The sequence below is a fragment of the Lepidochelys kempii genome, chromosome 22, assembly GCF_965140285.1.
Source record: "Lepidochelys kempii isolate rLepKem1 chromosome 22, rLepKem1.hap1, whole genome shotgun sequence".
NCBI classification, from domain to species: domain Eukaryota; kingdom Metazoa; phylum Chordata; order Testudines; family Cheloniidae; genus Lepidochelys; species Lepidochelys kempii.
In genome coordinates this window covers 16,555,358-16,581,683 of record NC_136401.1, presented here as the reverse complement: position 1 = coordinate 16,581,683, position 26,326 = coordinate 16,555,358, and the positions used below count along the sequence as shown (strand labels likewise).

General features: G+C 53.8%; 1 protein-coding gene across 4 annotated transcripts in view; it reads right to left on the bottom strand.

Annotated features, from left to right (window-relative positions):
- NECTIN1 (nectin cell adhesion molecule 1) overlaps positions 1-26,326 on the bottom strand; it is a 153,862-nt gene that overhangs the window by 78,496 nt on the left and 49,040 nt on the right. For all 4 annotated transcript variants that reach the window (XM_073320774.2, XM_073320776.1, XM_073320777.1 and 1 more), the window contains exons 2-5: positions 12,248-12,598; positions 11,321-11,623; positions 10,719-10,836; positions 3,355-3,506 (exon numbers count right to left, since the gene is read on the bottom strand). In XM_073320774.2, coding sequence (XP_073176875.1) covers positions 3,355-3,506; positions 10,719-10,836; positions 11,321-11,623; positions 12,248-12,598 — 924 coding nt within the window. The remainder of the gene's footprint in view (positions 1-3,354; positions 3,507-10,718; positions 10,837-11,320; positions 11,624-12,247; positions 12,599-26,326) is intronic.

Below are 26,326 nucleotides of genomic sequence, written 5' to 3'. Positions count from 1 at the left end.
GCCCATCCACCAAGGCACAAAGAGCACTTAGGCACCCAACTCCCACTGGAAGTCAGTGAGAGTGGGCGCCTAACTCCCATGGGTTTGTGGTTCCCCCAGAGTGTGAGGCCTTAGAAGAACCACACTCACAACCCTGCCACCATCTGCCCAATGAACCCCACACCCTAGCCAACTCTGAAACGGGAGATGTGCCAGAGACACCAGGAAATCCACGAGAGACTTCACTATTGCTGGGGATTTCATGTGGAAGGGTACCTGGGTACGGTGTGATGATGGGCGGCAGCGGAAGCCCCTTTGATAGGCAGATGTGTGTCTGTCATTGTACATGGCTCTGCAATTGTGCATGGCCAGCTGAGAGACATGGGAGCAGAAACAGGGCCTTGCTATTACAGGCCTCACAGCAACGGACATCTTGGGGCATATTTTGACTGCAACACAGTAATGGTTGAGAGACAGAGAAATCTGAGATTAGAATGAAACACTATGAAGAAACCCTGTCTCCCCCAAACCCTTCCCTTGCGTGCGCTGTGAATCTACTCTCCTGCACTGGGAATAGGGAGCTTTCCACCTTCCGGTCTAGCCCAGAGCACTGGTCATTACCATTTGAGGGCTTTCGGGACTACATGAAATAAGCTGTGCTTTCTAGAGGGCAGTTGCCCACGTTGTCAAAGGAACACAGTGGCTGGCATTGATCAGCCCTCTTGTTGGTACTCCTGCAACAAGGCCAGTGGCTGAATGGATCTCGGAGATGCTCATCTCTCCAGCCCCTAGACACGATCCCGCATCAATGTTGAGTCAGGGCTACTTGCCCCACTGCTGCAGGCTATATCTAGTCTATAGGCAGAGGTCCCCAGTTGCTCAGGCTGCCATGCCAACTCCTTTTACCAGCAAAGTATTCCATGAAGGAAAACAGAAACCAGTCCCGGCTCAATTGATAAGGACGCAAGGTAAACGGTTTGGACCACAGGTTCACCCCAACAGCAATTAACGAATGATACGTAGCATCTCAACAGCTTGTTTCATCCACAGACCTCCACACGCTTCACAAGGGAAAGTAAACGTGATTGTCCCCACGTGCTAGGCGGGGGAAGCTGAGGCACTGGGGATGCCCAGACCAACATTATCACTGATTTCCGTTTGAGGCACCCTGGGACCAATTCTCAGAGCTGCTGAGCACCCACAAGCTGCAATGGGCATCTATGGAAGCGAGGGGTGCTCAGCACCTCTGAGAATCAGGCCTGAGATGTCTCAAGTCGGGCACCTCCCCGAAGAATGAGGCATCTGGAAAGAGTGGCCCGCTTTTGAGAATGATTTGAGCCACCTCGCCAGAGGCTGGCAGGGCAGGAACCAGAACCCTGCGCCCTTGGGGCTCCCAGCTCTGTGCTCGGACAGTGGCACCTGCTGACAATCTGCCCATAAGTGCCCACGGTCACACAAGGAGTCTGTGGCAGCTCTGAGAATGGGACCCCAGTGTCCTGACTCCACTCAGCCCCTTGTCTGGCCCAGCAAGTGCAGGAGGCCCCGTCCCTGCTCTCCACTTGTGCTCTGAACATCCCATGCCCTGGAAGCCCCCACAGTCTGCGGAGCGTCTCATTAGCCATGTGCCTTGGAGGGAACAGTATGGGAGTGCTTGGGCCTTTGGTCAGATTTAGAGAAAGGAAACAGCGCAATGATTCCCCAACCTGCCTGACAGCAGCCGCCTTGGCCCCAGGAGCTTGTCTCCCCTCCCACCCCCACCAGGGACCCATGCGTGCCTCAGGGACTGGACACAAGTTTCCCATGCCCCCTGTCATAGGGCAGCCTGAGAAGTAGCCCTCTGCAAATCAGTCCTCTGCCTCTTTCTGCACGGCCAGTTGGCAGCAGTTCCTCGGATAGGGTTTTATGCTGCCTGGAAATTCCCCAGTGGAGATCGGAACCAGGCAAGCCAGGAGACCAAACAGCTGGCCAGCTATGGCACATGGTGGCAGAACTAGTGCCCTGCTAAGCCCAGGGCTTAGAGTGCTGGGCATCTTGGGTTGGCTGTAGCATGGTATGGTATACTCTCCCCATTCTCTCTATCCCAGCAGCGTTGCAGCCTGGCCAACGCGTGGGGAAAACGTCAGAGCTCCCCTGCATGGTGGAAAAGGTCATCCCCAGGGCAAGAGGCCTCCAGCCATTGTATTAAGCCAGCTGAGTGAGATCAGGCTTGGCTCTGCCTATCTAGATGTTCATACCATGCTTCTCATCCTGGTAGCTAAGCAGGTTTGTCTCCAGGGCACCGGGTGGCACATGGTCTCCTCACAGATGCTGGGAACAACACTGGGTCATTTGTCTTTTTATAACCACCATGGACTGAGCTGATCCGAGAGGGAGATCGCCCACCAGCAGAACACATGTCACAAGCCCAACCACACACCGTCAGCAGCGCAATGTACCCCAGGCCCTCAGGGCTGCTTCGTCAGCCAGCCACTCCTTGCCATCTCCACCAAGACCCGAGAGCAAGCAGATGCTCTGCCTACCGCATGGGCCCTTAGCTCAGTGCTGTATGATGACACTTCCTTTCTCTGCCATTCGCCTGTCACTGCCAGAGGTTACTTCTCCCTGATGTCAGACCAACAACTTCTGATGTCATTTCTCCTCCCTCATTAATCTACCGCCACATGATGCCATTCCCTCCCTTTGACGTCATCAGGACGCCTCCTGATGTCACCTCCTCTCTGGATGTTAACCCAACACCTCCAGATGCCACTTCCTCTCTCAGTGGCTAGCCTGATTTCTCATATGGCACCCTACGACATCACCATCTTCACTCCTGGCCCTCTGATGTCACTCCCTCCTGGAGCCTAGAGAAAGTGGCCCATCTCCCTACAGCTTGTCTCCTCAGCCTTGTGCACGATGGTAGGGTTAACGGCTGTACAGAGCAGCAGCGCTGGAAGGGAAGGAGCACAACTGGAAAAACTGCTGAGTCACTTCAAACTGACAAGCACGGGACACAAAGAGTCGCCCACAGATGTCGGACCACTGCCTTGTTGGGAGCCACTCCTCCTTCCCCCCCCCACCCCGGAAGCCTCTCCTTCAGTACTTCTCGCCACACATCCCAGCTTTAACTCTCGCTTTGAATCAGAAGCCGAAAGGAAAACAAAGAGCAGTGAGATCAAACAAGCCGCAGCGTATAAAAGGAAGCGAGACCGAGAAAACATGAAATGAAATCCAAGCCCACATCACACAGAAAACAAACCCCGTGAGGGCAGGGGCAGAGCAGAGATCCTGTTTGCTTTATCGGTTAGACCCCAAGAGAGAGTCCAGCTCCAGGAGAATTGACAGAAGAGACCCCCCCCAGTCTGCCCCTTCCTGGATAGGCTGAGTTTTTCCTACCTGTGACATTGACTTCCACAAGCCCCGACCGCGTGCCGATGGTGTTGGTGGCCTCACAGATGTACGTCCCTGCCAGGCTGTAGGAGACGGGCCCTTTGAAGAAGAGGGTGTTGTTCTGGACTTCTACGTTCTCGGGCAGTGAGCCGTTCAGCCTACAGGGGGGGAATAGCATTGGGGTTGGTTCCCAGAGATGGTTCTTTTGGGGTCTCACGGTGTGGCAATGGGCAATGCTCAGGCAAGGCTGGTGCACTCACGAATGCCTAGATAACTCCACTGACTTCAACAGAGCCACTGGTGTGAGCAGGATGGGGATCAGGTCCTTGTTTCACCAACTCCCTTCCAACACCTTCGGGTGTCTACCTCTCTTCATCTGCAAACGGGCTTGAGTTACCCTTCTCTGTCACTACCACCTGACCCCTGACCTGCTTGGAGCATGGATTCCCATCTCACCTAGGGCTCCATCCCAAGCTCAAGGGAGTTAGCTGGATGACTCGCATTGACTTCAATGGGCTTTGGATCAGACTGGCAGAAATCAGGAGTCAATGGAGCTATACCTGGGTATGTTATTGCTGGATCTGACCACCTGGTTGCTGAGCTGTCAGAGACAAACCTCTTGGATCTGCAAATCTTTCTAGAACATCCTTATTTGCGGCACTCCCAGTTCCAGCCCGGCACCAGAAGGGGGGGGAAAACCAGCAAAATATTTCAGAGCCTTAAAACGGATCAGTTTCCAGTGTGGTTCTGGAAATAGGTGCAGATTTGGGGATGGGGGAGTGGCTAGGTTTGAGGGTGGGTGTGGTTAGGTTTATCATTTTATCTCAGACTCCTCTCTACATTACAGGAATACCCAAATGCCCCAATCTTTAATACATGTATCCTCATGGGTGACCAGTCCCTTTAAGAGGGAGCCGGGCCCAGTGCACCTGCGACTGATTTCTTGCTGCCCACCTGGGCCTCAGGGAGAGGGGAATAGAAGCCAGGCAGGTAATACACCCCTGGTGCACTGGATCCCCCTCCCTCTTAAAGGGGCCAGTCACCCTGACACCCCTCACAAGCCCAGGAGGCAGGGAAGTGCTATTATCCCCATGGAACAGATAGAGAACTACTCCATGGTGTCAGCTGATTCCTGTGGAGCTTGGCAGGACAGTCGTTTCCATCTCCTCCAGCCCCACAATGTGGAGCACTGCACAACTGACCAGGCCCACAATGCAGGGTTCCCACCTTCTACTTAAGCATCCCCCTTTTGCCCATTCACAGACCTTCTCAAATTCTGGTTTATTCAATTAGCAGCATCCAAAATAAAGTTCTCAAATCCATCCATTTAGCCTCTTATCAGCTCACTCCCATGCCTTGCCTGCCTGTACCTTGCTCCCCAAGTCCCAGCAGCCTCCATACTTCTGCTAGAGCTCTCTGAGAATCCCCTTTCTGCAGCTTCCTTTGGCTTTTTATAGGGGAATCAGCTGATCCCTGATCAGATGTGCCTACTTAGTAACTTCTTTTTTTGTTGCCTATTCCCAGTCTTTCAAGTACTATCTGGGGATTCTGCTAAAGCAGCTCAAAGAGAGGTTTGTGCCCTGGCTCCCAAAGTCTGAATCCTAATGCAGACTCTCTGGCAGGATGTTAACGTTTCGATGCCTCAGTTTTCCACATCTGTTAAAACCAGGGCTGGGCTAATTCAATGTGGTCTAATTCCAAACCTAGCTGTGGGGCTGAGACCCAGTGAGACTGGGTTTGCAATACAACAGCAAAGATCCCAATTAAGAAATAAACACATCTGCCAGCATAGCTGGTGGGTGTGAGGCTGGCAAACCAGGTGCCAGCTCATGCCAAGGTCCCTGTGTCTCATCGGAACACTGACAAACACATGGGAGGAATTGGTCTGGCCCCTCTGTGTGTTAGTCTTGTTAACATGGGTATTAGAGTTATAAGAATATGTTTACAGTTTAGACTTTACTGAATGCTTGTGAGCTGCTGCATGCATTAGTCTCACTTATACATTCTGTATCCCATACTGTAAGGTAGTATTTGAGTGTTTGTATGGTGAGCCTCTGTGACTGTGTAAATTACCAGAGAGGAGAGAGATTAACTAGTGTGAAGTGCTGATCCCCAACAGAAAGCATTACGTCCTGCCTGACAGGAAAAGTCCATCGACACGAGACGGACTAGTGTGCAACATTAAAGAGGACAAAAGGCAATGGTTGTTCTGCCCTCCCCTCCCCATGAAGAGGAGCTATGCAAGTGGATTCTCCCATCAGCTGAGTTTGCAGCTCAGAGCATAAGGCAGGAGGTGAATAAAAAAAACCCTAACAAGAAGATACTGTATCTCTGTGCTGCTTAGACTCGGGGGGACAAGAATTTCTAGGGATAAGCAAGAGATCCCCAGCTGCATAGCCTGGGTTAACCCGAAAGGACATGAAGAGCTTGCTTATTATAAAAGCTTCCATTGCCTTTTAAAACTTAAGATTGTAACTCATTTGTGTGGGTATGTTCACCTGCTTTAACCTTGTATATAACTCTTTTTTCCTATTTTATAAATCTGTAAAGGTTTTATTATAGGATTGGCTACAAGCTTTGTCTTTGGTGTGGGTTCTAAGGTGCAACTGACTTGGGGGTAAGTGACTGGTCCTTTGGGACTGGGAGTCACCTGAATATTACTCATGGTGAAAGGGACCAGCTATCATAAAGGTAGGCTCACCTGGGTGGCGAGATAGATCAGAGTACCCCAGGAGACCGTCTGTGACTCTGTGTTCAGGCTGTAATCGTGCCTGAGGAATTTACACTTGATCCTTGGTTGGTGAAATCCAAGTGTTCACAGCCAGTTTGGGGTTTGTGTACTGGTTTTGGACAGGCTGTTCTGAGCCTGGTACTCATGCTCTCGAGTCACTGCATGCAGCATTACAGCGGGGGGAGGCTTTTCTATCCCTAATACAAGGCACGGGCTGCCTTCGAGCTGGCGGTATTTCCGCTCCAATTTAATCAAGTTGGATAGGAAGAAAAGGGTGGGAATGATAGGGGGATACTGATGGAGAACGTAATTCAGATTTGCAAAGTGTCCCAGAAATGGTCAGCCAGATTCCCCGAGACCTGGCATCCATGCGGCCAGCTCTGTCTGGTAAAACAGGGATCAGAACGGCTCAGAGGGCTCTCGGGAAGATTTCTGGCTCAGTGTTCGTGCACTGCTTGGGACGTGACATACGGCAGGTGCTGCTGTTAGGGTGATGGTCCCAAAGGCAGTTCTTGGAGGGTAAGAGCCAGTAAGCAGTGCTAGCCCTATGGAGGACAGCTTGCTATGAAAGGAAAGACTTGGCTTCTTGAACCTGGTGGGGCCGAGTCTAAGCACCTCCTGGTCTCCAGGCAAGGGGCCCCCTGAGATGACGGCTCCCCTGCAGGGTCAGGTGTGGGAATGGGAAGCCTGTGCTGATTACTGTAACGAGCGAGTGAGGGAATCAGCAGCCGCTCTCCGCTGCACAAAAGCGAGGGAAGGGGAGGAGGTGATTGCCATTCCAAGCAGGGCTGCGGTGTCACCACCCATAATTTGCGGCCTCTCCTTCAGGAGCAGAAGCAGGCAAATGCAACTCGCAGGTTAACGAAACGCACGGGGAGCGATCTCTCTGCCTGTCCGGCTGGGCTCTGACATGGGAGCAGGGAATCAGTTCTACGTTAATCAGCAGCAGAGGGGGACACGTCAGAGTGAATTTCTCTCCAGCGCTGCTGCTCCGCTTGCGAGGTGGCCCTGTCCCCATCACTCACCATCCCCATCCCTCCTGCCGTGCACACACAGCTCCCAGGGCCTGGCTGCTGGGGATCAACAGAGTTAGTTAGCGAGCTCTAAACCCAGCCTTTGGCCTGCGTCTCTCCCAGGGGAACAAGCTAATAGACAGCCCTGAGCTGACGGGGAAGCAGAGTCTGTGGCAAGGAGGAAGAAAGAGAGAAAGAGCAAACAGCTGCTTCTGCCCCTCTCTTCCCCTCCCATCCCTCTCTTCTCCTTTCTATCCCTCTTCCTCTTTCTTTACTACATCTCTCTTCTCCTTTCCCTTCCCTTCCTCCCTTCCTCGCTCCCTCTCAGTTTAACCTATACACAGTCCTCACTGACAAGTAGGTCCTCTGGGAAGGGAGTGGTGAGGACAGAAACGAAGGGGTATTTGTCGTAGTAGCCTCCTCTCTCTGTCTCTCCCTTCTCCGCTCCCCAGCTCCTTCTGCAGCCATCGAGGCTGTGCCCCTAGTGGCTGAGTCGTGAGCCATGGTCCCCTCGGGACCAGCGGGCCATAGATACACACTGACAATAAAATACTTACTCTTTCTAGATTTTAAAACTGTAACAAAAGGCATGGCCACGGAGGGCTAACTCCAGGCCTGGCCTAAGGGGATACAATTCTCCAGGGCCCTGCCTCATGCTGGGAGTTGGGAGCGCTTATGCCAGTTGCCAACCAATACGCCTCCTCGTCCAGATGTACACCTGAAGTGGTCCTGCGGAGGGCCACACAGCAGGCACAGTGTGTGGAGCCCTGCATCCCCTGCCGACTGTAACTGCCCCTCCCACCTGGCCTGTGCTAGCAAATCTCACCGGGCTGAGAAAAAATGGCCCTGTCTTACTCACATCGTGGCTGTCTGCCTCCCTCTAGTGTTACAGCAGCAGCTGGAGGCCCCACGTAGAGATCAGGGCCCCACTGTGCAAGGTGCTGTATGCATGCATAGTAAGGGACAGCCCAGCCCTGAAGAGCTTATAATTTAAACAGACCAAGGGAGTATTATTGTCTCCATCTTACACAGGGGGAACTGAGGCAATGGGAGATCACATGACTTGCCCAAAGTGGCAGACAAAGCCTGGGACAGAGGCCTGGTCTCCTATGTTCTTGGCCAGTCCCAGTCCCACAGGGCCACCTTTAACACCTGGAAACTGGCCTTACTGCCCAAAGGATGTGAGCCACCGGGAGCCAACGCCACTCTGCGGGGGCACTGGAGCCTCCTGTGTCATGCGTGAAACCCTCTCTCTATGCTGCCCTGGGTGCTGGTGCAAGAGGTGCCAAGAGCCCACACGGAGTTTACAGGGGAAGACTTGGCAGCGGTGACAGAAGAATCCTCTTCAGGCTTGTGAGCCAAGCAGCCTGATGCGGGTAGCGACATGAAAGAGAATAACTCTGGCTCCCTGCAAAGACATTTTGAGAGCCGCTTTCCCGATGACAAGCACCAGCCAAACAGAAAAGAATACGTTTGATCGGTTTTTAAGCTCCGTGAATGCAAAAAGAAATAACCACTCCAGGTTCCGTCAATGTTCATCTAAGCCCCCAGTGGCTCCGGCTCACTTCTCCTTCCCTTTAGGGCGTTCAGCCCAAAGCTGACAACCTGGAGGAGGCTGAATTGCTTCCATTTAATGACTGAAATGTGGGGAGGGGTGCACCAAAGGGAGGTTGGTTAGGGTTGCAAAGGTTCATTGCAGGGAGAGATTTTCAAAGGTGCATAAACTCAACAGAACTTGTGCTCTTTAATCCTTATAGGCACATATGACAATCCCCCGCACCACCACCGAACTCCTGGGTTCTTTTTCCGGCTCTGCTACTGACTCGCTGAGTGAGCTTGGGCAAATCACTATACCGCGCGGTGCCTCAGTTTCCCCACTTGCAGCACAGGGAGAATAATACTCATCCTCCTTATAGGAGGGTTGGGAGGATTATTGGATGTCTGTCCAGCTCACACTCAGAAGTTATGGAGTGACAGCTGGGTTACCCTGTCAGGTCCAGTGATGGAGCTAGAGCCTCCAGGATTGAGGGGAAGCAATGGAGTTACGTGTGTCCCACTGCCTGCTCGACCTCCATGCAACAAAGGGCATCTCTTCTCTTAGGGCCCCGGAGAGCATGTCTGTGTGCATCTGGACATGTCACAGCTATGCTCCGTCTCCGAGGCAGGGCTGCACTGGAAAGGGGTTGGCAGATGGAGTCTTCATGCCCCAGCGGAGCCTGCAGCTGGCACCATACACCCGGGTTTGCTGGGGGAGCGTGTTCACCTGCAGCCCTTCACTACCAAGTGCAGCTTGCATGGCTCATTGTGCTGAGGTCAATCCCCCAGCCACCATGAACACAGCAGGGCAGGGCAGCCGCATTTTCTGCTCTTCTCCTGTACATCAAGGGATCCTCCTGCCGCCACAGCTCAAAGGCCCTCACAGCCCAGCTCTCCCCGCTCTCGGGTCCTTGTCAGATTGACCTGCAATGCTGCGTAATTAATGCAAACCAGGGCCAAGAGAGGGAGGAGGGAGCTGCTAGTTCCTTGCCTGCTGCCTGTTCCCCTCCATCGGAGATGGCAGGGCCCCCTGGGTCTGAAAGCTTTTCCCCTTGGCAAGTGCTGGGCCTGGAGGAGGCCGTGGGCAGGAGAATAACCTGAGAAAGCAGGGAGGGGATGCAATCCTGAGGGAAGGGGATCATGGTCCCCTAAGGAGAGGACCGTGACTGTTTCAGCTCCCCATCCCACCCCATCCCCCATAGAGCCTGTTAGCAGAGCTGTGAGCAGAGCTGGAAACCTTTGCCCATGCCAGGCAGACATGCTGGGGCTCAGACCAAAGCCCAGCCCCATCTGCATCACCCCAGCTGACAGGCCCGGTGAGTCCATCCGCCCGGAAAGGCACTGCTGTCCCCCGTCACCTTCCCCGCCAGCGCGGTCTGCAGCCGCACCCCCGCAGACTGTCCTGTAGGCACGGCTGGCAGAGGAAGCAGGCTGCTCTGCGTCTGACAGGCCAGGCTCCACATGGGGCATGGGCGGAGAGGGGGAGCTGAAAAGGTCAGGGTCCTGGACAGCAACGACTCCAGACCCCCTGAATTGGCAGCAAGACACCTCCCCCGCCCCCAGAAAGCTGATTTCAGTCCCGACGGATAGACTCTTCTATATGTGTCCCAGAGCACTACGTAGAGGCAATCCATAGAGAGGCAGGATTTATAGACCTGCCCCTCAGCTGGTGTATGGTATGCACACAGGTGCAGGCCTGAGTTCCCTATAGAAAGCTAGTTTCAATCCTGGCAGAGTCAGGATTTCTATACACTGCCCATTTTGCCCCCAAAGATGTAGAGATATCGCTCTGCCGCCTTGAGCTCCCCGTGGAAAGATGGTTTCGGTCTCTAGTGACCCTGAGGCCCCGTTTCTCTTCCCAAGGGCACAGGTTTTACTCCAGTGCAACCCCTCTGATGGCAATGGAGTGACTCCAGATTCACAGTGAAAGCAGAGCCAGGCCCTGTGTCTCTATACACAGCTCCGCAACCAGGCCCTACTGAGTCCAAGTACCAGTTGGTAGGAGGCTTCTAGCTCTCCAAGGGGGCTCCCTGGCTCTTGTGGGAAGTGGTGTGCGCTGCTACAGGGCCGGATGCCTTGGGGGTACTTACAGCCTCCATTGGTAGGTGGTAGCGGGGGGGTTGGCATCGGATTTGCACGTCAGTTTCACATCCTTCCGGTTCAAAAACCAGTTGCCGTCAAAGCCCTCGATGGTGACTTCTGGCTCATCTGTTAGGGAAGAGAGGGATGGCAAGAAACAGGGCCGGGGGGGGGGGGGGGGAGAAGAAAGAGAGATGGATAAAGGAGCGGGGAAGGAAATGGGAGAGGAAGGGAAAAGGAGGAATAAGGAAACAGAGATGGGGAGTGAAAACAGAAAAGAAGGATGGAGGAACAGTGGGAATGGAGGAAGATCAGAGATGGGGACAGAGAACATTAGAGAGGAGTAGAGAAGGCAGAGAGGAAGTCAGGAAGAAGGGAGAGGTGGAAAGGGAGAGAAAGAACGGGCAAAAGGAAGGAGTAGGTGAGAGAGGGAGGGAGGGCGAGTGGTTATTCCAAGAGATCACTGTTCTCTTCTACCCCAGGGAGGATGTGGCACTGGACTCCACCCCTGCAGCAAGCTCGTGACCCTCCCCTCCCTGCACCAGCCCTGGGGATAGTCAATCAAGACACCAGGCCTTGGCAGCTGGCCTGGCCCCATTGCTCTCTCACTTACACTGCACATTGAGAGTCATGCTGTCGGTGAAACGGTCCAGCTGGTAATTGACCACACACATGAGCTGCTGCCGGTGGGCCTCACGGCTCGGCACGAGGCGGTACCGGCTGATCACCGTGATGGTGCCGTTGCTGTTCTTGATCTCCTGGAACTCCGCCTCCCCTTTGAGCTTGGTGTCCCAGGTGACGGTGCTGGGTGGCTTCCCATTGGAGGACATGCAGGTGGCTACCAAGATCTTTTCCATCTTGCCGGATCTGGCTACGAGGGGCCGGGTGGTGCTCTCCATCCGGTTGGTGGGCTTGGCTACAAAGAGACAGCAGAGCAGGGAGAGGAAGAGGTTTTAAAATCACCACCAATCCCCATGGCTCCCAACCCCCGGGACACCCAGTGGTACAGCCCCATGGCTGGGCTTTTCCTGGCCTGATCCAGAGCTCGAGCAAATTTCCTGCAGCCTCAGAAGAGCTACTCTGAACCTCACCCACTGGGGATCCAGCCCTCCAAGCTGCAGGTCATGAAGAAGGGTGGCAATACATTGGATAGGCAGTTGAATTCTCTCCTTCCCTGGAAAGCCCAGGTTAGATAGAGCCTTGTGGGGGAATCCTAGGCCAAGGTCTCTCTATCCACAAACCCAGGCTAAGAGAGCTCCAAGGAGGAACCCTACTAATGCTTTGTATCACTCTAGTGTCTTTCATCTGGGACTCTCAAGCCACTTAGCAAATTAGTTCAGCTTCCCCATGAGCCTAGCAATGTCAGATTATGGAGAACTAGCTCTGTGGGTGCAATTTAAACCAAGGGATTCCCCCCACCAGAGCCTCAGGGAGTCCTAGGTCGCTGGTCCCAGGTTCCAGAGGGCGTTCAGTGGGTGACTCTGACCCAGGGCAGTGATACGGGCTGAGCATCTGGCCCAAGGCAATGGCTATATCTTACCCAGTACGGTGAGGTTCAGCTGGCTCTCCCGGTTGCCGGTTGGGAAGGTGGCAAATTCGCAGATGTACACGCCCTCATCCTCCAGCTCCAGCCGGGACAGTTGGATGGTGCCATCCTTAAAGGAGGGGTTACGGAAGGTCACACGCTCCTTGTAGGGGGAGAGGATGGAGACTCCCATGGCAGGGTTGTAGATGGCCACATTCTGCTTGGAGCCATTGGTGGCCTTCTGCCACGTGACCTGCGTGATCTTCACACTGGGAAGTGGGTTGGTGAAGCTGCAGTGAAGGACCACGTCCGTCCCGATGAACCCCGAGACTGTGTCATTGACTAGGACGGTCTGAGCCCAGAGCCCTGCAATGACAGAGCAGGGAAGACATGGATCAGATTGAGAAAGAGAGAGAGAGGGACAAAGGGATCCTGGTCTCTGGAACCCCCACACCACAGCTGCATCTGGTGTGTAGTAGGCAAGGAGCTGACATTCCGGGACCAACCCCTGAATTTCAGCTGCCCCAGGAATTTGTCAGGCAGTTGGTACACCGGGCCAATTCCTACAGCATTTGACTGCAGAGCCCACCACCCTGTGGACGCTGGGGGCTTATGGTCCCTGCCGCCTGCCTTCCAGTTAGCCAAGAGCTATTGGACCCCAGAGGTCCGTCCCCAGCCCAGGTCATAGCGTCACATAACAAAACTCTCCGGGCCAAATCCACCCTGATGTAATGCCACGGAGCCCCCTGCAGCCAGGGCTGGCTGGGACCCACGTCAGCATCTGGGGGAGCCAGCTCCACTACTGTTGTGTAACAAACTGCAACCCCACCTACAACATCTGTTCGATAAGGGCTGATATCCCCCAGCCATGCCGGCCAGTGACGTCTGCTGCTCCCTTCCCCCCCCGTAGCCACCCAGTAAGGTCTAGTGCCCAATGGCCAATGTGGTGCCCTGTGACCATCCCCTGATGGCCTGGGGATGGACAAACAAAGTGATGCTTTTACTCTTGGGAAACATGTCACATGCTACTAAAGTAATTCCTGCAAATATACCCCACACATGTGGCTATCGGAGCATACCTATGCACACATCCACACACACCACGCCGTCACACACACGCCCAGACACTTCGACTGTTCTAGGCAGGCAGGGAACCACATCCCCAGGCACCCGCTGTACACACATGAACTTACATGTGTGCACACAGCTACACGCTGGGCCAAACTCAGCTCTCAGGACACTGCAGGTGGCTCACTGAAAGCAAGGGGAGTTACTCAGGAAGATTTGTTGGCAGCATTGGATGCACCCCAAGGGTGCAAAAGACACTCACAAACTGACACATGCATGCACATGTGTGTGTGCACAGACACACCCATAGAGGAAAACAAGCCCATGCAGATTAATGGCTTGCTCCAACGCCCATTAAGGTCATTGGAGATACTCCCACTGAGCTGCCGAAGCCTAGAATGTGATTTTCAGAGGAAATCTGACGAACAGGGTTCTGAGACCACCCAGGAACACAGGCTGCTCTATTTTTCACTTCCTGCCCTTTCCTTTCCTGTTGTGCATTGTTGCTGTCAGATGGCAAACAGCTGCCTTGTTCCACCCCAGAGGTGGCTGCATTTTAGAGGCAGATGAAGCCATTCCTACACACAGGCTCTGTAACACAGAGATGAAAGGCGCTCAGCAGAAGTGTAGCATATTCTTAATGGTTATTCTTCTGTCCCAGATGATCCCTCCCTCTACAGAGGGGGAAATAAAGTCTCTCACAAGATCAACATTTAAATTCATCTTTGGCTGCTGCCACATCTTCCTCTAATCTGTGTGTTTAGAGATAATGCTCCAATAACTATACAGCTGGTATGGATATTAAAAATGTATTGAAAGAGCAAGGCGCTGAGAACTGGAAAAGCTGGTTCTGCTCACTCCCTTACGGGGCAGGCTGAAATGCATGTGTGCAGAGCGTGAGAGAGGGAGCCCAAAGAAAGCGAGAGAGGGTAGGAGGCAGGAAAGGGGTATAAAGAAAGAAAGAAGGACAGGAAAGGGTGATGGAGAGGAAGGGAGGGTCAGGAGACAGAGAGGGAGGGATGTAGGAGAAATGGAAATGGAGCGTCTTCATGGTCAGTGCATACAGCCATTCAAAGTCATCGCTGCTAAGTGCAAGCGCATCAATGCTGCTGCTGTCAGAGCCAAGGCTAGACACAGTCTGGCCTCCGCGCTCCTGCTCTTCCAATGGCCAGCGAGGTCCCAGGGAGTGCAGAACCGAACGAGCTCTCTGTGCCCCCCCCCACGTACACACAGTGTCCTCTCACACCCGCACGTGCACATCCTTACACGCGTTCATACACAGACACGGGCAAACATAGTCTCACTCATGTCCTCAGACACACATCTATGCCTTCCTGTGCAATCCCTCATGGACACGTCCTGTCACACACATGTGCACTCAGACATTTCCAATCTCACACACACACTTCTCCTTTCTCACACTCATGCACACACACACACAGCCTCATAGGTGGGTGCACACGCATTCCCCCTCTCTAACATACATCCACACACATGTCCTCATGGAGGCACATGCTGACTGCCAGCATTTTGTTGAAAGCCGGCTGCACTTGCTCCCCTCCGGCGGTCGGCAGCCATCCCCGCCAGCACCCCTCGCCGCGGCCCGGCTGAGCCCAGAAGGGATCCTAACAAAACCTGCGCAGAACTGACATTTCACCCGTAGACCACAGCAAGGCAACAGTGAAGCCTGAATACCCTTCCTCTGGGCTGAGTACGGGCTCCCTCCTTGAGCCAGGCTTCGTGCCCCTGCGAGTCACTCAGCATTGCCGGGGGACAGGGGCTTGCCCTAATGTTCAGCTAGGAGTCACTGAAAGGCACTGGGTGTGTGCAGTTGGGGAGCACCACATGCCTCTTGGCCTTTAGATCCAGCTAATGAGCCCGCAGAGGAGCACTGCAAATGTCACTTTAGTTTTTGGAGCAGCGCAGCAGCCCTTTGGTGTGGGAGGAGTTGGAGCCAGCTGATGTCGAGCAGAGCACCCCCAGCAGCATTGCACCTCCCGATGCCACGCTGGGGCCATGACAGATAGGACCAGCCAGAGTCAGGAAGGGAACGGCAGCAGGACTGAGATGGATGAAGAATGTCTGGGCAATGAAGCTCTCAGCACAGCACCCCTAACGGGGGCAGAGAGCTGGGACCTGTTATGAACAGCGGCCCCCTAACAGCACGAGGCGCACTGGGTGATGGAGCACGCAAAAAGGGGAAAGAGCAGCACTGTGCTGCCTAATACCAGGCCAGGATTCGAGGAAGCGGGGAAATGCAGCACATCCAACCCGTCATGCAGCATGCTATGATCCTTCTGCCCTCGGGTGAGGAAGCCTCTTGCAGAACTGGCTGCACCTGCAGAGGTGAGCGAGAGCCTTGCCAGGCATCCCAGCTCTGAAGTGTTTACAGCCCCGGAGAGCGTGTGGGAGCTTGTCGGCTAGCAGAGACAGTCACGTAGCAAAGGTCCTGGGAACAGACTCCTGTACGGCTCACTGCTGCCTGCATGTAGGTAGGCACTCCCTCTTTCTCCCAAGGCCTGGGGAGGATGGATTCGTCAGCCCCAGCCCCACCTTCTTCTGAAGGGCTGCCAGCACAGGCAGGTAGGCTCATCCACCAGTGGGAAACTTCCCTCAACAAGCCCTGGTTCTCAAAGTGAGCTGTTGGCTCCAGGGCTTGGGCAATGGTGCAGCTGGCTCCGGTTTCACATAAGCTCTGTGACCCCACAGCTGTTCCTCAGGAGCGTGGCTTTCCAAAGACCTATAGAAGAGGAAGAGGCCATGATAGCTTTCAGTTCAGCTAATGGACAGCAGAAAACCACGCTCCTTGCCGAGGCTGGACTCCTTACCACGAGGGCCAGAAAAGCGAGTGATTGGCCAGAGAATCATGGAAGTCAAAGACAGAAGAACCCTCCGGGGTTCTCTGGGGCATCTCCCTGCCAATGCAGCTACAGGGAGAGGAGCAATGTCCCAGTGTGGGTGGCCTAAAGAAACAGAGTTTCCATCACTGCCCAAGGGATGCTATTCCACAGGCCAGATGCTAAGGTGACAGGCACCTTAGAAATATCATTGGGATGATGATACTGATGAGGAATAGGATAGACAGACAGACAGATGCCTTCAGGAAGTTTTTCTTTATATTCAGTTTCAATTTTCCCTGTGTTAATTCCATTCCATTACCCGGAGCTCTGTTCCCAGCAATGCCCAAGGAAACTAACTAAGGATCATTACAAAACTGGTCAGATTCTTCAAAGAGCTGGAACTGCAGCGCACTTCCCACTTTTACCCCAGGCCGGGGCATTCAGCCTGGCTTGCTATTCTGCCACAGAAAATAGACTTCTCTCCCCTGCTCGGATCTTTCCAAGCCCCTATCAAAACCAAAAGAGGATTTCCTCAGTAAAGCCTGGGGTCATGGAGAGGGAGCAGCAGGGTCCCGGGCACATGGTTATGGAACAGACACAGGGACATGCAAACAGAGCAGAAGGTGCGCTGGGATAAAGGGAAATAGCACTGGGCAGCGTGCCAGGGCTGGGATATGTGGAAACGGAGCTGGAGTGGCTAGGAAATAGGGTCATGGAGCGTAAGTCCTAGAATACAGGGATATGGTGTAGCTGGCTACACAGAACTAGGGGTTAGGGCAGAGGGACATGGAACATGATGGCTGCACACATGCCCAGCAAGATGGCAGAGACCTGGATTACGTTAAATTTGATCCTGATCTCCAACATGTCTAAAACAAGAAGCAGCCGGCAGATCCCCCATGACAGGGGTGGCCCTCACCTCCCAGACACAGAGGGCTGGATCCACGGCCGGCCAAAAGCAGTGTGGCCATGCCGAAGGAGCCACTCTGACTGATGCCAGCTGAGGATCCAGCCAGGCACCATGCCCGACTGGAAGTCAGGCTTCTACATGCAGCTGCTTTCAAAAAACCACATTCCTAACTGTTAGAGGCTGCCGGGGGAAAAAATATACCGAGAAAACAACCAGCACGTGGAAATCATGTTTCCTCCCAAGGTGTCTGAATGCTGGTGTCTGCTCTGGGAGAGGGGACAAACCTCTGCTGACCCCTCCTGGCTTGCAGTGCCCCTGAATCCAGTCCGGGGAAACAACCCCACCCCCACTTCCAAGAGACGACACCAAATCCCAGCTCGCATTACCGAGAACGAGGTCAGATGGAGCCAAGGCTTTTTGCAAGTTACCAGCGAACACGAGTGACCTCCCTCTGCTCCCCAACCTAAACCTGCAGCCAGAGCGTAGATTGGCTGCCGCGGAGCGGCCAGCTGCCCTCAAGGGCCTTTACTCGCAAGGTGACTGAGACTCAATGGCTCCTCTCCCCTTGGCCCAATGCACACTCAATAATTCATCAGGGCCAATGCATAAATTATTGATGGGAATCAGAGAGTGCGCGCACGCAGGAGAGAAGATAAAGCCCCCAGTCAGCCTCTGGAGAGGCCTGGAAGAGCCCAGGGTATGTGTGATGCAGGAGCCAGAGGGGTGAGCCCATGTCCAGCTCTGCTGCTCCCGTGCCAAATCGCCAAGAGCCTGTTGACCTGTCCCTGCCTGTGTCCGGGAGGCAGCCAGCTAGCAAGGCAGAGCACTGAGCAACATTAGCTCTGTACATCAGAGCATGCTCAATTGAGGCCTCCTTCCTAGTTCTCAGGCCAAAGAGCCCCAGCTGAGTGCTGGAGATGTACCGGTGCCCTGACTTCATTAGCAGAGACCTCGGCCCCACTTCTCTGCCCTGGCTTCCGAAGTGCTTTGTGTGGAGTCTTTTCTCCAGGATCCTCATTCTAGACACTCACTGGGCCACGTGAGGCTTCAGCGCTCTGGCAGCTGTGCTGAGCACAGAGCTGGCTGCACCCTCCGGCATCGGCAGGGAGCTTGGAGGGGCGTGGGGGGAGGAGGATGTGTGCACAGGTCCCCTAGCTCATACTTCCCCTGCGTCCCGGATTGGGACATCAAGCCCAGGCATTGGCTGGATCTGACCTCGTGAGGCCCCCGAGTGTTGGCCTAAGATAGAAGAACAGGCTCTAAGAGACCCACTGAACTAGCCCCCTCCGTCCTGCTGCACCAACACCTCCACCCTCTAACCAAGGGACTCCTTCGTTCCCCAGCCCCTCCCACGAGACATCCCTCTTAGCAGCCACCAGCACTGCTCTCTGGCCCCTGCCAAGCCCTGCACGGTCACCTGGAACCTGGGCTCTTCCATGCTAAGAACAAGAGCATCTCCCACTTGAATGAAAGGAATAGCATGGTGCTTTGCAGACACGGCTGCTAATGTCCTGCCCCTCAAGAGTCTCGCCTCTCACTCAGAGAGCTCTGTTGACGCTCTGCTACACCGTCGTGCACCCAATCCATCGCTCTTCATGAGTAAGAACCATGTGAACTCCATGCAGCTTTGCACAACTTCACATTGGCCCAACCCACCATGGATTTCTCCCTCCCGTTCCCAGATACCCCTCCTGCCCCTAAGGCATTGAAACAGCCCTTGGCATCAGTCTGGTGAGACTCCCTGCTGGTGTGGCAATATCGCTGTGTACCTTGCCGACACAAATGCTATTGGGGGTGGGGGTCAGAGATGCAAAGGCCCTTGTGTCTCAGGCCATGTCTACACTACAGCCTAGGGTTATTTATAATGCATTAATGTTTTACTTTTCTCTAGTACCCAGTCCTGAGAGGCTCTGTACACCCACAGTTCCCATTGACTTCAGTAGGTGTTGTCCTATATATACACAAAGATCAAATCACTCGGCACTGAAATGCAGCCACCTCTGGAGCAGAACGCAGCAGGCATTTAACAGCCCACAGCAACACTGCACATGGTCTAGGGAGGATGGGAAATAATAAAGAATCTTGAATCCAGCTGAAACCACACGGGGAATTTTGAGAGGCAGGATGTAATTACCTGAGCTGGGACATTGCCAAGACTCTGGCGTTAACACCCTTCCTCTTCCAAAAAAAGTACCAAAAAAATGCCCAGGAGATTTTAACTGATCACTAGGCATTAGAAACTTCGTTCTACACCTCTTCTGACAGGCACCGCTTTCACCACACCATGCTTAGTCACTAGCTGAGAAAGGAGAGTGCTCCCTAATGAATCACCAATACACCACTTCCTGCAGCACACTAGCCCTTCACTGGAGGTCTCTTATTCAAATACTGATCCTGCTTAGCTTGTGAGCTCAGATACCAGAGGGATTAGACAGTAGGGCTTAGACACCCATGCAAGAGGAGCATTAGTAATAAGACAGAGAGATAGCTAGTGAGATAGTGTGGCAAGATTGCCACTGAAGGTCACACAGTGGCATACAAATGCAAAATGTCCAGACTGGGTTGAAGTAACATTAAGATCATGGCAGGGACAAGTCAAGAAAATTGCAAGCTAAGGCATCCCCTCCCACAGCTATGTGACATCAAGACACTGGGGATTCAGTGGCATGGCTTACAATGCCGCCTCTGGCTTCAGTTCAAATCCATCTCAGAAAAGAAAGACCAATCTTGGCTTGGGATTGCTAATGGGATACACAGCCCCTTTCACTCGAGGTCACCGGTTCACAGCCAGAGTAGGTCAGTAGTGACGACAGAGATGTCACTGGCCTGTGGTAAGTGAATTTTTTTTTGGTAGTTCTCTGTCTAGTTCCAAGGAGTGTCCACATCACAAAACCACCCCACATCTGGCCCCTTTGTTGGCAGTCTAAAGGTACCGGATAATGGAAACAGACCCAAGCTGAGGTTCGATGGAGAGGAAGCTTCCCCATGCTGGTCCAGCCTGGTGGCTAAACTTCAATCTCTGCCCGGATGCCATCAGTCAACATTGAATCCAGAAAGAAAGATCTGTCCTAGACTTTTTGGATTTTCTACTAACTCCCCTCAAAGTTTTATTATAACTTTCCTGGCACTATTATGATGACTGGTCTGATGGTAGCCCCTACAGACCCCGCCTGAGTTCAGTGCTCTGTTGTGCTGGGTGCTGCAGATACACAGTAAGAAACAGCCCCTGTCCCCAAGAGCTTATAGGCTAAATATACAAGACAGAAACAGACACATGGAGCGGGGAAGTGATTTTCCCAAGGCCACACAGCAGGTCAGTGGCAGAGTTAGAAAGAGGCCCAAGGTCTCCTGAGAACCAGCCCTATCCACTAGGCAACACAGCCTCTCAAGTTTCGTATTTCTTTGAATGGCAAATGGCACCGCTCTAGAAAATGAGTTGCAGACTAGACTCACTATGGTGATTCTCTGCCCACTCCCATGGCTTTTCCTCGGCTCTCGGTCCACTGACTTCAGAGCAGCCGCTTCGCCCAGTGTGAATGGGAGACGAATGCTCCCTGGGGCGGAAGCAGGAAGGCTGGCAGAGCAGGGCTCCAGGTGAAAGTGCTGACACAGCGATGGGACGGGCCTTCCTGCAATAAAGCTACGAAAGCCAAAGCTCAGCAGCAAAGCACAAAGGCTCCTCAGTCTGCGATCCTGCTCCCAGCACTGGCCCCGCCCCGCGAGCATGCCCGCTAATCCCTCAGCTAGTTCTGCCAGTTCCCACCCCAGGACTGGTAGCAGCACTGCCTCTTGCCTCTGCCTGACCTGGGCTGAGCGTCACTGCTTGACCCAACACTGCTGCCCGAGCCTGCCCGGGGCTTCCTGTGCCCGACATCTCCCCAGTTCCCACTCAGAATCTTCAGCTCACTCCACTTCTGCATCCCTTCGCTCCACATGAACTTCACCCCTCAGCGCTGATGCGCTGCCAGCCTGCCTCTGCCCTCCCCTGACTCCATAGCCCGCATTTTTACCCAACCCGTCTGCCTCCCCTAGCTCCCCACAGCAGCCCCATGCTTCCTCTGAAAGATGCCCCTCAGACTGACTCTGTAACATTTGCCTTCCACTGACCTGTATCCCTCCCCCGCAAACCCTCAACCCTCGATTGTCCTCCACCCCTGTACCCCTCACCCCCCTCCCACTCTCCTCTGGTGTATTCCCGTCTCTAGCTCCACACCTTGTCCCCTCCGTTTCCCCGACCCATCTCCAGCAGGTCATTTCCTCTGAGGCATAATTATTACCAAGGAGCGTGGCTGAGTAGCGGGATCCCAGGGGTGCAGAAGAGCCAGAACTCAATGTCTTTGCTAAGGAAACCAGGTCACATGTGGGCAAAGGCCGGGGAAGAGGTAGCACCTGGGCTTAGCGTCCCCTGGGCCTACCGATGAGCTGCTCACAGGGATTACTCTCTTGCCAGCCCTCCACTGAACTGCACGCAGGAGGGAATGGCGGAGTTTGGACAGGCGAGCTGAAGTGAGATGCCCTCCGTTCGGATTCCATCGGCCAGAGGGAGGGAAGCGGGCCAGAAGATGATGCAGGGAAGGCAATGCAGCTGAGCAAACACGGGGCCCAGCAAGAGCACCCCCTACTGGATGGACTATTACCCTTGACATACCCCCTGCTATCACCTCTGTGGGAACATCCCTCCTGGAGGTGGAGAGCAGGGGCCAGATTCAGAGCAGACATTTGTGTGGGTGCAGGAGAGCGTTGGGTGGAAGAGAGCAGTCCAGCTGAAAGATAAAGGGAGCGATGGTAGCTTCTTTTGCGGGCACCCGCTGAATGTATGGAAGCCTCCCTCCTACCCACCTTCTTCAAGATCACCTCTGGAGGTGGCTTGAGGAGTTCTGTGCAGGAGAGGGTCAGCGAGGCGTTCGGGGGGAATCAATCCGTGAGAGCGTCTCGTTTCCGAAACAAAGGAATCCGAGACCTCACAGCTTAAATGAAAACACAAATAAACCCGATGGAAAAAATATCCCCCCTGAGCTGTCGGATTAGAGTGGAAGCAGGAAGCAGAGAGTGTGGAGCGCCCGGCCTGGGGAGATGACTCACCCTGCACCACAATGGGAACATGACAAAAGCCGAAACTGTGCTGACTCAGCCCTGAGCTCAGCGCCAGCGGGCGGGGTTAATGGCTGCCATCTCCATGCCCCCACCCCTCCTGATCCCATTGGGGCGGTTAAACCTGGCCTCTCCGAGACACACTGTCACCACAGGGGCAGCTTGCCAGGCATATGGAATCACAAGGGATTAGAGAGTCACCTGGTGTTATGTCCTGGCTGGGAAGCTAGACAAGTGCCAAACAAACCAATCAATGCCAGCCCCAATGGACAGCTCATCAACCAGAGCTGATATCTTTGTGCCATTAGATCACTCAGAACCCCTACTTTGCTGTACCTTATAGTAATCTGGTCAGATCGCAAGATAGCAGATCGTAACCTCACGCCATTCTGATAACAGTCTTGCTTCCACCCTGTCCTACACCTGTTGTGGTCCTTGAATGAATTTACCAACTAATCTCTCACCATCTCCTGCAGTTAGAGAGGGATGCTCCATGCCTTTTGAGAGCTGGGATTCTGAACTCTCCGAAGATATAAGGCATCGGATGCTAATCCTTCCCAAGATACCAACAGCTAAAATTTTTTCAGTCAAAGCCAGGAGAAGAAGGAGAATGCACGATTGCAATCAGAATGATGTGGCTTTAAGGTTTGATAGCTCACGACATACCAAGGCTGGAAACTCTCTGAGGAACCTGTAAGCATCTGCAAACTCCCCTGGTCAGAAAGAAAGAGGGCACATGAACATGGATGGGGGAGTGGGGCAAGTAACTAAGGAAGATATTCTTCACGGGCATCTCCCCCTCTCCAAAAGTAACTCACCTTCTCTAGCCGGAGAGATAGTCACTCCAGGAAGGGTGACATATATCTTTGTATCTCCACAACCCTGGAGCCACCAGGGCTGTTTATAAGATTCCTGCCCATGGAAAAACAGGCTGCAAAGGGCAGCGTGTGCCATGGCATGAGTGTGTGCACCTGAAATAAGTCAGCTACCCCCTGCCTGGTTCCCAGCTTTCTGCTGTTCAGCCTTCATCTAATCTAGACTCAGAGCTTCACAAACTCCTCCTCTTCCTCCGGGCACAAACTGGCCATGTCTAAGGCACCGAGTGACACTACCTATCCCTCCTACCTCAGCCCCACCTGTAAGAATAATAATTCGTGTTTAGACAGAGCTTTACATCTTCAAAGAGCTTTACACTAATTCTGCCTCTCAACAGCCTGTGAGTATTGTTATCCCTGTTTCACAGATGGGGAACTCTGAGACACACAGAGGTGAAGTAAGTTGCCCAGGGTCACCCAGGGAGTCAATGGGAGAACAACATCTGTGTCCCCCAGCAGCCTCCCTGAGGCTGAGGTTTGACATGTTGACTGAACCCAAGCTCAGGACTCAGACACGATACTGCACTTTGCGTCCAAGGAAGCACTTACAGACATTGATGGACTAAGCCCAACAGTCCCCCCTCCCCTTCGTCATCCCCATGTGACCGATGGGGAAAAGGAGGCACCGAGAGGGGACACAACTTGTGCAAGGTCACACAGGGAAGAGAACCCAGGTCTCCCGACTCCCAGCTCTAAGCACTAGACCCTGCTCTCGGTGTGACTAGAGACGGACACAAATGGAGCTATAGCTCTGCCATGGGGTTCTGATAAATGGTTCTGCCAATCCCTGGTTGTTAAGGCCTGATTAACTGACTCCAAACCAGCTACCGGTTGGGAGGGCGGAGAACTGTGAACAGGCCCTCTGACTCCCATAAGCCTCTCCCCCTCACCAGCGTGAGCCATTGTCTCACCGCTGAGTGGCTCTGGAAAGGTCGGCCAGAAGAATCCCACCGACATGGACAATCTGTGGGCTCCTGAGGGAAGCTAAGTCCAGAGGGCGGTTCCCCAGAGAGTAACCTGGGAATGAGGGGGTCCCCCAGGGAGGTTAACGATCAGGGTCCCAGTTCAGCTCTGGTCCAAGCAATTGAAACGCCATGGAACTTAACAGATGAGATCCGAGCTGGATTTGTCCCAAGCTCTGAGCAGGGAGAGGATCCTCTAGTTCCATGCATGCTGCCTGACCCCTCTTCTCTTGTGTCTGATCAGCTCCCAGCCTCCACCAGGGCCAGGCGGTGGCTGGAATGAACGCTGGGCTGGGAGGCAGCTGCACAGATTGGGGCTTAAGGGAGCCTGCTGTGCTCCTAAGACTCAGGACTGTAAACAAGCCAAGGGACCACCCACTAAAGGCTCCTTGCAATGGCCCTAATCACACAGTGAGTCTGGCGGGAGGAGACGAGTGAGGGTCTCAGCCTGGCCAAGGGGCCTCCCAAGCAGGACCATGCATCCTGCCTTGTCCTGTCTGGTACAGACACAGCCCGGGGCTCGATGGGAATGCGGCCTTGCCATTGGGAGTCACTGATCCACTCAGAACAAGAGTCACTATGATCCATTCAGCTCAACCCCCATGTCTACTGGACCTGAAGGGCAGGGGGGGGCGGTCTGTCTGCTTCATCCCTCCCAGATGATTGCTTGAAAAGGACCGAAAAGGCAAAGATGTCCCAACCCAGAAACACTCCTCCCAGACACACGCTGCAGGGCACGAGGCGGTCTTTCTCGCCAGCAAAGAGAAAGATGATTTGCCCCTGGGGAGGGGGGTACATTCCAGGGGTCAGATTGCTTAGCGCCCAGCCAGGCATGTATATGAAGTGCCCAGCAGCTCCCATTCTTCTCAATGGGGTGTGTGTGGGGGGGATTCTCCACTGGTCTTAACGGGCACTCCTGGGTATTGAACATTCTGGTTCTGCTTGTCCCTGGGGTGTCAAGAGGGACCAGAACCAACTCCCCAGATCCAAACAGTTCCCGATGTGGTCAGGGGGGAGGGAGTCTAGATCTAGATGTGGATCCAAAACTTTGGAGCTGGGGCCCATGCCTGGAGGTCAAATCCCCACCGCTCACATGTGCTTTTGTACGAACAGGGCAGGGTGGAAGAGCAAACAGCAGAGGGGGAAGGAGAGAGAGATAGAAGAAGAGAAAGGAGGGATGAGCCTCCTCCTCTCTAGGTACTGAGGAAAAGAAATCAAAAACAACTTTCTCCGGCCTGCTAGGTTCCCCACAAAAGCCCCACATCAGGGCCCATGACCTAAAGGGACACTGAGGCACTCAGCTGGCTGAATGGGAGGGAGACAGCAGAGCAGCTCTGCTGAGACAAGGTGCAATAAAGGGACTTCTGTTCCAAGCAGGGATTTGCGGCACGGTCCTTGCAGGAGCCCAGGCCAGGCAGCTAATTGTGCCCACTCCCCCTTCGAGATGCCTGCAGTGGGCACAAGCCCTCATTTTGAGGTGAAGAAAATTGGCAAATGCAGATAATGTGGGGTTAGGCTAATGGGATTTGCATGCCTAGAGTTTAAGAAGCTGTGGGCAGCCAGGGGAAGCTATGGGGGGAGACGGGAACCTCCCTGTGACCCATGATCCCTTCACCAGACAGGCGTCTTCACACTCCCAGGCAGCCTGGAGCCCAGAGGGAGATGGCAGATGAGACACAGCAAACAAAACACAAGGGGGAATCTGATGCTAAACATCACCCAGACCAGCACTTAGAGCTAGAATTGCAGGTTGAACAGTGTGACTCAACAGGCACATTGTTGCCCAGGTAAGGCGCCAGCTCGGGTTTTGTGCAACAACACACAATAGGGGGGATGCCTGCCAGGCACGCACAGACAGGAGAATTTGCAGTGCACCAAGGCATTGGTTCTCCATGGGAACAACCATCCATCATCTACATTGTCACGCAGCCACTGATTCCCAGGGTCTGGTGGGAGAGTCCAGTGTTGCCTCCCAAGGTCAGGTACCAGCAGTGGAGAAATCCAGTAGTGAATAGACACGGGGGCTCAGATCCTTGAAGGTGTTTTGGCACCTAACTCCCATTGAAAGCAACTGGAGTCAGATGCCTAAATACCTTCGAGCATCTGGACCGAGGAGCCCAATTTTCAACCATGGGAGACAAACCATGGCCTCCAGATCCCATTTCAGGATGCTTGAGTGGGTAGGTAGGGTCACAAATACCTACCTCGTAGCTGAAGCCCTGACCAGACCATGCAGCGACAAGCCCTGGATGTTCCAGGGAGGCAGACCCGAGTCGCCAGGTTTGGATCTGGAATCTGACCATCGCCAAAGGCCAGTTGCGTTTGGATCCATGAAGCTCGGATCTGGA